The sequence below is a fragment of the Osmerus mordax genome, chromosome 23, assembly GCF_038355195.1.
Source record: "Osmerus mordax isolate fOsmMor3 chromosome 23, fOsmMor3.pri, whole genome shotgun sequence".
Lineage (NCBI taxonomy): Eukaryota > Metazoa > Chordata > Actinopteri > Osmeriformes > Osmeridae > Osmerus > Osmerus mordax.
Window position 1 is genome coordinate 7,280,367 of NC_090072.1, and position 10,862 is coordinate 7,291,228.

General features: G+C 50.9%; 1 protein-coding gene across 1 annotated transcript in view; it reads left to right on the plus strand.

The window, feature by feature from the left end:
- LOC136967759 (phospholipid-transporting ATPase ABCA1-like) overlaps positions 1 to 10,862 on the plus strand; it is a 113,229-nt gene that overhangs the window by 83,222 nt on the left and 19,145 nt on the right. Inside the window, 7 exon segments of the mRNA XM_067261682.1 lie at positions 2,602 to 2,725; positions 4,120 to 4,218; positions 4,221 to 4,248; positions 4,418 to 4,495; positions 4,497 to 4,539; positions 8,895 to 8,957; positions 10,481 to 10,587. Coding sequence (XP_067117783.1) covers positions 2,602 to 2,725; positions 4,120 to 4,218; positions 4,221 to 4,248; positions 4,418 to 4,495; positions 4,497 to 4,539; positions 8,895 to 8,957; positions 10,481 to 10,587 — 542 coding nt within the window.

Below are 10,862 nucleotides of genomic sequence, written 5' to 3' on the forward strand. Positions count from 1 at the left end.
CCCCTATAGATCTGGTAGGGTAGGGGGTCGGAGAGGAGTGTGTGTGTGTGTGTCCGTGTGGGTGTGCGAGCGCTTGTGGTAGTTGAAAGAGCTGCATGAGTTCTGCTGTGTCATAACCTCTTGGCCCGTGTTGCAGCATACGAAAAAGTCCAGCAGCCTATCCTATCTCCGCACCCCGCAGCTTAATTGCTGCACATACCGCAACTTTATTTCATACGTTCAAATATAAAAAAGGCAGGAGAGGTCGTTTTCCCGAAGCGGTCGGGGTTTTTGCGAGTGGTGAACGCGACTTTATTACTTTATCATCGCGCTGCGCTTCCTCCTTCTAATGGACACCAAAGCATGTAGGCCTCCTGAACAGTACCTTATTTTCACGGACACATCAAAGTTTTGGATGAACAATTTGCAGTGGGGGTTGGAATGGTTTCTGGTTGGCTCTCCGTATGCCTGGCGTTGAAGCTTGTTTCCCTGTGCGAGTCGTGTCCCTGCGGTGAGGGAGGCGAAGCTGGGGGAATAGAAACACCAGGCAATGTGGGTCAGACCAGGGCCTTGGAGACTCTCCCCCCTCGTAAGCTTTGGAAAATGATTTATGGGCGCGTAGCATAAACTTGGGAAGAAGAAAGCGTCCGGCGTTTCATCATGGCCCGAGAAGCCCCTTCACTTCTCCCCGACGCGCACAGAAGACGCCGTATTTGGAGTATCGATCTCGAATTAGGTCTCGCTCTCTCGACGTTCCACTCCAAGACGAACGGCCCTTGTCCGAGCGAGGTCATCCCTTTTCATGATTTATTTATTTATCGGAGGTATGTATTTGAAGTGCAGCGAGTTGTGTTTTATTTTTTATTTTTTTACCTGTCCTTTTTAGACCAGTCCTGTGCAAAAGTAGGACTGTACGACAGGGTCCACGTCCAGATTCATTCACTCGCTGACACTCACGGACGAGGTCGTGTTTGTCCTAACCAGTACGGTAACACACGACACCCGACACAGACACCATGGCACACATTATCCTCCCCGACATGTTAGTTTAAGTGATCCCAGAGCCTCCAAGTCCGTCACGGCAACACCAGGATGTTGATCTGGGTGTTGAAGCGCGGGCCAACGCACAGCTGGACTCGTTAGACTTGCCTTTGACACAGTGATCAACGAGGTGTTTGGATGAGGCATTCACACCGAGACCAGGAATTTAGGCCACGGGGATCGACACCGTCTTCAGAGGAGAGCAGCCTGTCAGGCTACTCCTTCTCAACTTGAACCTGCTATAGAAATAGCACTAACAGAGACTCCTGAAGTAAGCAATGCGCTACGTTGCTGTGGGAAAGTATCAAGTTTTGCTCTCATAACTGCGCAGATGTACCAAGCCCAGCCGCTGAGGTTGTTGTCGGGCAAGGTATGGCCTGACGGTTGGAAAAACCGATAGAGGGAAAAAGCTACGTCTGTGTATCATGGCAAAGACTGATCTACAGCATATGTTGGTTCCCTAGGGGTATCAATCACAACGGAAATTCCCCTCATTTACCGTGCCGAAACAAATCCAATGTTAAAGTAGATGTAGAAGTCTCAGAGTAAACAACTGTTCGGCTTTAGGTGTCATCAAAACAGTGTGTCAAACCAACCATGTCTGCCTGTCTGTCTGTCTGTCTGTCTGCTTGCCTGTCTATCAGCATGCCTGTCTGTCTGTCTCCCATCAATCCACCCCTCTGATATCAAAGTCTACATCTCTCTTTCTCTCCCTCTCTCTCCCTCTTCTTTTAGCCGGCACCCTCCCTGGCTAATGAGAGTGCTAGTGGAGACCAGGAGCTGCAGCTGGCAGAGTACAGTGAGAGGCAGACAGACTTTCATTTAATTAATTAGGGATTGTGTGCTATAAAAAGGCACCGTCGCTCCGCGGTAGCCCGGGGGGAGGAGAGTAGGGGTGGGGGTGGAGGTGTGGGTGGGTTGTGGGTGTAGTGTAATCAGGATGGGCCCAGACACGATAGAGGCTGACCCGGGTAATGAAGCTTCAGCGCACCGAGCGATACGTTTCGTGGGTGTGCGCGCCTCACACGACTACGTCGCTTTTTATATTCCTGTAATTGTGTGCCTGCCTGTACGACTCGGCCTCAGAGAATCGTTTGGTGGTGTGTGTGTGTCTGTGTGTGTCTGTCTGTGTGTGAGAGAGACTCCTCGCGAGCGCCGCTCTCTCTCATCAGACACGAGTCCCGAAGCCCAGGCGTGCGCTCACGTTTCGGCGCGTGCTCTGCGGCACCCCACTCCACAACACGACTCCCCTCCACCGAGTTTCAGAACGCACAGCACAGAGGATGTTTGTTAATTACCCAGGCTGGCGTCACAAAGCCACAAGCCACTTCCCCCTTCACCCCCCGACTCTTTCCCGAGGCCACTCGACAGATTTGCACCGCCGCGGGCGCCGCAACTATAACTCCCCCCCCCCCCCCTGCTCTCGGTCATGTGACATCATGCCACGTGCCACGCGATAACTGTTTTCGTTGTGGTTCGTTTCATCCCGCGCACCTTGTATGTAGCTAACGTTTGTGTGTTCCTGTATGTGTGTGTGTGTGTGTGTGTGTGTGTGTGTGGGGGGGGGGTGTTTCTCAACAGAACATCTCCAACATCAACAACATCGTGAAGCAGGTGCTGCTGATCTTCCCTCACTTCTGTCTGGGCCGAGGCCTCATCGACATGGCCAAGAACCAGGCCATGGCCACTCTGTTCAGCAGCTTCGGTAGGGAGAGCTCTCCCCAACAACACCTTCCAGCCCACACTGATCCCCATAGGCCCCTTTTAGACATGGACGGTCACGAGCGGCTTTTGGGGGGGGGAAAAACGAGATATCGACACCCAAGAGCTTTTGTAAACCCTCAGAGAAAACAAGAAATAACTTGGTGAGGCTGGGAAAGGGAAACATTCGGGGAAAGAGATGTCAACTTTAGGAGGAGCGATTCAGTGCGGACTGTTCTTCTCTAAAGATTGCTGCGTAGGTGCTGGCTCCTGTATCTTGCGTCTTAGGGAATTTATTTTGGAAAGGGAAAACTGTTTTAAGAGTTATAGTGAACAGGTTCACTTGGTTAGTAAAAATTGTGCATCCTTATCGGCAGTGAAGATCAAATGAAATGAAAAGACCAGAATCAGTCGGTGCAAAATGTTCAAGGACGCAGAGAGAAGCCATTCAAACTTTAATCGTGTTTTAGCTCTTGAATGGTTATAGCACGTATTCTGTATTCCGAGAGTTCACCAACTGAGTGCAAGGAATTTACATTTCCTCAATCTCTAACCCTACTCCTACAGTCGGACCAATACTTGATCGCGTTCGTCCTTTCATCGCGTTAAACGTACAAGCTATCCTGAAGTCTTCAGCGTGACTCCTCTAGTATGAGTAACAGGATTGACTCACCAGCCCTGGGGAGAGGGGCATCTGACCAATTGCACTACTGCAACCATTCCACACTATATTTAGCCAGATTTTCACTGGATGAGTATGGCAGAGACATGGCGAAGTGTGGGGGAGGTGGCTGGGCCGGAGGGGGGAGAGGCAAGGTTTATCTGAAGCGATGTGGCAGGAAATGGCAGTTTGAGGAATCACTTTGCGGCGGGAAGAGTAATAAGGAAAGCAATCACAACTTAAAAGGGCCGGTCTTGAGAGAGGCTATTTGCCGTTAGAATGAGACGGAAAACGTTTAAGTTTTCCTCTGTCTTGTCCCCCCGAAGCAGAGATAGAGGGGGCGGGGGGGCGGGGTGAAGAAAGGAAGTTTGGGCTGTCAGTATTTCTGAAATCTATGCATGGATGAAAAGAGGGCTTGGGGAAGGAGAACGTGTGTCAGGAGTCAGAGGAGATGAGAAGGCCTTGGCAAGCTGCGGGCCGTCACACAGCCAGTGAGTCAGCTACAAAAACACGAGAAAAAGAAAAAAAAAGAAAAATGCAGCCTCTTCCTTCAATACTGTTTTCTTTGATCAGCGTAGATATCACCCCCCCCCCCCCCCCCACCCCCCCCCCCCCCCCCCCCCCCTCAGATGTTTTTTCGACCTTTTTAATCCTACAGTTCCTCACGAGTGATGTGTTACCCTGCTGTCTGCTTTTAAACCAACCTGCCCCCCCCCCCCCTCCCCTCCTCCTTCCAGGGGAAGACCGTTTTAAAAACCCTCTGGGCTGGGACATGGTGGGGAAGAACCTGTGTGCCATGTCCATCCAGGGACTGGTCATGTTCACCATCACACTCCTCATCAGTACAATTTCTTCTTCAAACCCAGGTACTGCAGGGCACGGAATACAACTCAAGTGTCTTCAAGTAGCACATATACATGTACATATTTATTTACGTAAAAACATAATAAACACAATATACAGGTGCTGTAGGTGACAGTTGGTCAAGTCGGTGTCATGTGACTGGTGGTTCACAACTCTTTTTGTGTGTTGCAGACTCGTTTCCGGCGAGTCGCTGCCCAAGGGGGATGAGGACGTGGATGTGGCTCGGGAGCGACAACGCGTGCACCAAGGCCGGCGGCAAAAACGACCTCCTGCGAATCTGTGATCTCACCAAGGTACTGAGGCGCTTGCGACGGGTCAAGCCGTGCGAACACTGGGTCTGGGCTCTGGGCAGTTGTACTAACCACGAGTGACAATGTGACTCACATTCTCCATTAAGTTCGAATAAGTTGTCGGTTTAGATCGTAAAACTAACCTCACCTCCCAAACATCTCGCCACACCGCCAAAAAGCCCATTTACTTATTAGTTGTCATTGTTCCACTCAGTGTCAACAAACGAGAAGGCAGGTTGGGCTAAGCTTTGGTAAAATGACATCCAGCCCTGGAAGAGGGTCTCAGCTGAGTCGGATTGAGACATGACTCCAATTAAAATCAGACGCGCCGGTGTTGCCAGCTGTTTCTCTCTGGTGGCTTCCTAAGTATGTCATCCAGTTTTGGATAGGAAGCGAAAAGACTGTCGAGCCACAGCTGTGGGCACATTTTACCCTCGAGGGGTGTGCGCGCATGTGGGAGGACAGGGAAGAGGGGGGGAGGGTAGGATCTTCTTTGAGGAGCACCAGCCATAGTTCTCAGGGGTGCTAAAGCCTTAGCCAGCTGTCGCTAGATCTCCCTCCTCCACTCTCACCCCCCACCCCCCCACCACACCTCACCAGCGTCAAGTGAGCGAGTGCAGCTCGGCATGCTGGGACGGCGCGAGCCTCATCACCGCCCAGATTAACACCCTGGCCGAGAGCAGATGTTCCTCCACGAGCGCCGGGAGAGGAAGCGAGCGTCGCCACGGCAGCCCCCATTGCCCCGACATCTGGCCAGGCTTCAAAACCCTCAGACGGCTCTCTCCGACGCCCTCGCTCTCCCTGGCACTCAATCATTCACCGCCTCTCGCCGAGGACACCTCTCTGCACACTGCCGGGGTAATTAACGAGCAGGATTTGAATATAACAGTTGGAGGAGTAATGTAGAACTTGCAGACTTTCACAAGGTGAAATGAACTGGGAAGACGGGGAGAAATGACACCTCTGGTTTTCGCGACGTTTTCAAAGTTACACTTAGCCTCCGGTAACCTTAGCTAATCAGCCTTAAAGCTATGCATATTTAGTCTTCCACGCATCAAAATAAAGACCATCTGGAGCATCATACCGTATCTATTCAGCATTTCTCCAAAATACGAAGTGAGACGACAAAGAATGTCTCCTTTGTTTACGTTTGCGTGTGCACACCCAGCTAACGAGACATTTACATTTAGTCATTTAGCAGACGCTCTTATCCAGAGCGACTTACAGTAAGTACAGGGACATTCCCCCGAGGCAAGTAGGGTGAAGTGCATTGCCCAACGTCATTTGGTTGGCATAGCCGGGAATCGAACTAGCAACCTTCTGATTACTAGCCCGCTTCCCTAACCACTCAGCCATCTGACTCCCTATCTGAGACCCTCGACAACAGGGACAGCCGGCATCAGAACATACCCCGCTGCCCTCCTCATCAACTCCCACATCAGCTACCCGCTATCCGGGCGGTGCCCAGATAACGGCTGATCAATGAGCATGCCAAACTAGCCGACAGACCGCCGGCCCACCATAAATCTGAGACACGTCTCTCAAGCGATTGACAGGAAATCAGTCATATGACACTGTCCTCTTCCCGGGTCTCCTTCCCCCAGGACGGATTTACAAATGGCCAACGGCGGGGCCGAGGGCCTAGCGCTAGCCTCCGCGTTAGCTTAGCGGTGTAATCGATGGGCCGGGGTAATTGCGACAGATACGACCCTTAGCGCTAGCAACGCCCCGCTCGCTGTCAGTGTGACCTTACAGCTGCTCCGGGGGGGAAAAAAAGTTAGATGGAAGACAGTGACAGCTGCTTGGAGTGCAGAGGAGACTTGTGAGTTATGAGTGCCGTGGCAACCGCTTCGACAAAATACACAGAGATCTCATTCAGGCCCGTTTTAGAACTTGCTTTGATCATACATCAATGCTCTGAAGTTTTCAATTCGGAGCGTTTAACTTGTGAAAGCCACAAGTTATTTTTTCAGTCAAAACATGCATTTATAATGCCCAAAAGATATAAGTAATGCAGATGTATGATTTATTAATTAGCCTTAAATATTTGATTGTGATAGCATTGATGTTACTTGTGGTTAAACTCAATTAAGGTAATCCATATGCAAATTAACGGAGATTCCTGACCCCACTCTTCTTTTGCGTCTGAGGCTCTTTTTTCTCTGGAAGTCTCCTTGTCGCCCAACATCAGGTTGTCATTCCACAGCTGGTCTGATTCTCCAGCTGGTGTTTACTGTACAGGATCCAAGTTGGCTCTGTAAAGCCCTCTGTCTCCTCTGTAGACCAACAGCAGTGGCATTCTCCCTCAGTTCGGCTCTTTTACTTAACAGACACTCACCACCCACCGGCCCTACACTAACACACACTCGCTCACACACATGCTCGCACTCTTTCTCCCAAACACATACCGACACACTCACTCTCTCCCAAACACATACCGACACACTCACTCTCTCCCAAACACATACCGACACACTCACTCTCTCCCAAACACATACCGACACACTCACTCTCTCTTTTTTGCTTTGTTTCCCTCGTATGTGAAGGACAGAAGTTGGTCACGATACTGACAAAACAGCGTTGATACAGTTCATCCAGGGAACAAATAAATGCAGTAAAACACCATCTTCAGCAATATAGACGTGTGACTTGTAGGAGGACACGTCATTTCAAAAGTCATTTAATATTTGTGGTTTATTGTTTATGCTTTATGGGCCATCTTCAGCGAGACCCAGAGCAGGGTTAACCCAGACAGTACTGGACTTGATATGATCGTATACTTCAAGAGTGTTCACACAAAATACCCCCATGCAAACATAGACACTTGACGTTGTCGTCTCTTCTCGGGTGACTGTAATAGTTGAATGACGCCAGGCCAAAGCCCTACTGTGTCACTGTGGCTCGGAGCCAGACAGACTAACGCAGGAAACTAACTGATGGCAATAAAGAAGCCAGCATTGAAGAAGCGTTCAATCCCCCCACCCACCCCCCCCCACCCTCCACACAAACACACACAACCCAGACTTCACCCCTCCCTTCCAACCCGACCAGACCCACAATTACCAGCCAAATGATCCCACTACACTGGGTTATCAGCTCCCCTGTAACCCTTCCCCAGGAAAGGTGTGATTTCATCCAGCCAAGAGGTAGACACGCAGCTGACAATTCTCCCAGAAACCCCTGGCCCCCAGAGCAGGGCAGAGATGTTCCCCTGACTTTGAGTGCTTAATGAGTTCTAAATCGTTCCTCACACCCGCCACGGACCACGTCTGGCATTGGCTCTCCCCCCCAAAGTTCAAATCAAAGTTACTTTCAAACCCGCATCCAATCTTATTCCCTTTCGCTGCTTGCATGCCTTTGTGAGAACCCTTGCTCGGTGCAAAGTGCTTCATGTGGTCGATTTTCCCCAACTGGCGGATGATGCTGACCGAGTAAGGGAAGTCGTCCCGGGCGATTAGCTTGCGCGCCACACGCTCCTGCGGATGATTTTTGCAGGAGGGGGAGGGAGAATTTCAGGAAATGCAAGTAGTTTGGGAGATTTGGTCCGAGGGGCTGGACGTTCAGGGATATGGGTGCGATGTGCGGGGAGGGAGTTTGCAAGCAGAGGCTGTGCAAGCGCTAACCACGTTCTCATCTGCAGCTTGGATCTGGGCATGGGGTCTGGTTCCGTACTCTGAATACCAGATCCTGCTTCTCTCTCCTCTCTACCTCTCTATCGCTCTCTCTCTCTCTCTTTCTCTCCCTCCGACACTCTCCAAGGCATGGAGACTAGCTTCCCCATCTTTCACTTAGCTTCTTTATCTCGGGCTCGCGTGTCAGGAGGCGGGAATTCTCTCAGCCCGATCAAGCCACACTCAGCCAACGTTGCTCCACTTGATACTGGGGCGTAATGGAGCTGCTGCCTGTGTCTGGAGGGAAGAACTTACACCTCAGTTCTACCTGAGCTGCCTGCATCCTGCCATGTTGTCTCATTATCTGTTCCCGTCGACTGTATCTCTCTCTCTCTCTTTTTCTCTCTTTTTCTCTCTCTTTTTCTCTCTCTCTTTTTCTCCCTCTCTCCCTCTCTCTCTCTCTCTCTCTCTCTGCATCCTTTATCATCTCCGCCATCCCTCTCCCTCGGTTTCTCCTCCCGCCCTGCATTGTTGGACTCTCTCTCTCGTTATCCCTCCCCCTCCCTACCCCCCTCCTCTCTCTGCTCGTCCACGCCTCCTTTCATCCCTCCTCCTTTCCATCATTTTTCAGTACCCCCCCCCCTGCTCCACCTTTCCTCGCCCCTCTCTCGCTCTCTCCCTCCCTCTCCTTATCTCTCTCTCCGTCTTTCCATCCCTCTGATTAATTTCCTTGTCTCGTCGCTGCAGGTGTACCGAGGGAAGAAGGTTCCCGCTGTGGACAGGGTGTGTGTGGGCGTGCCCGCCGCTGAGGTAAGCCACACATTCGCAGGAACACGCGTGCGTGCACACACACGCACACACACACAGCAAACACCGAAACAAAACAGGGGCCTCTGGAACCTTCTACCGACTCTTTGGAACACGAAAACAATAAACACTCGCACGTGCCGCAAATAAACAAATGAAACCTCCTCGCAAGAGCCATGAAACACACATACCTACACCAATCAACACCCAAAGATTTATTCCCGCCACAAATATGATGCAGAGGGAGTATAGTAAAAAAAAAAAAAAAAAAACACCTTCCTCTGTCTCAGAAGTCTATGATTCCCACTGCAACATCACACACACACACACACACACGTAAATACACAGAACAGGCCCTTATCCTCTGTCATTGCCATGTTTACACCAGACTCAATGTAAATGTCAGTGGAATAATGTGAGCCAGCGCCCCACAGATCCCCACACTGTGTTTCCTGCATTATTTACCTGCAGCTTAGCCCCTCTGCCTTGCACTCACAAGGCCCACGTCGCAAACAAGCACGGATCAATGAATGACAGGAATCGAATATTTATTCGGAGCGAGCCTCCCCTCTCGCGGGGTGGGTCACCTGACCGCAGGACCCCTCCCCGCGGGGGGGGGAGCGCTCTTCCGCTAGCCGACTTCCTGCTGCGTGTGTCCCCCCCCCCCCCCCTACGTCCCTCCCCGGGGGGGGGGAAGAAAGAAGATCAGTACTGGCGGAGAGAGGGAATCAGAGAACTGGCAAGAAGGAGAGAGGGGGAGGGAGAGAGAGGAGTGCTACAGTAGAATGGGAGGGGAAAGGGAGAGAGAGGCACAGTGAGAGGCAGAGAGAGAGAGAGAGAGAGAGAGAGAGAGAGAGAGAGAGAGGCAGAGAGAGAGAGAGAGAGAGAGAGAGAGAGAGAGAGGCAGAGAGAGAGAGAGAGGGAGAGAGAGGCAGAGAGAGAGAGAGAGAAAGAGAGAGAGAGAGAGAGAGAGAGAGAGAGAGAGAGAGAGAGAGAGAGAGAGAGAGAGCTACAGTAGTAGGGGAGGGAAAGGGAGAGTGATAGAAACGTGTCTGATTTATTTAGCGGCTGATGTTGATCAGTGCTTTTCAGACGCAGCTAGGGGAAACCTGCTGGGGATTTTCAGTTTTGGAGGGGATTTTGTGTGTTTTTGTGTGCATCTGCGTGTGTTTGTGCTGGTCTTTATCTCTTTATTCTTTGGGAATGAGTGTGTCTGCTGTACACACACTGTGCCTGTGTGTGGAGATTTGAGTTGCGTGTGGAGCACATGCATTACAATACACGAGTTGAATTTCAACATGTATCCAATCCAGGAAGTTGATCCAACCAGGAATTGGTTTCCTCTCCCGCGCTCAGAAAGAGGTTACACCAATTATAAATAACCCGTATCACCCTCCCCTTGACTTACAGGCGTTCAGCACTGAATTACAATGTTATCAACGTGTACATTCAAATTCCTGCTCCGTCCCGTCTCCTGCGGTTTCTAACGAGGTGTGTGTGTGTGTGTTATTCTTTTTGGTGGGTAGTGCTTCGGCTTGCTTGGAATCAACGGCGCGGGGAAAACCACCACCTTTAAGATGCTGACTGGAGACATCGCTGTCTCCGGAGGCGAGGCCTTCCTAAACGGATACAGGTGAGGCGCTAACAGCTGTTAGCCGTGCGCTAGCCCACTCATCATAATTACCCACACAAGATGGCTGCTCATGAGGGGATTGTGCCCAGGGAGGTAGCAGGCCAGGTTCTTCTGTTTTCTTATACTCACTCTTTCATGTCTCTTTAATGATTTATTTCTCTCTTTTGGGGGTGTTTTTTTATGTCACATTCTCACTGTGTTGGTCAGATGATTTTTCCCCCCCCCATGTCTGGCTGTTCTCTTGGTGTTGTATGTTACTCGGTCGGTCGGTCGGT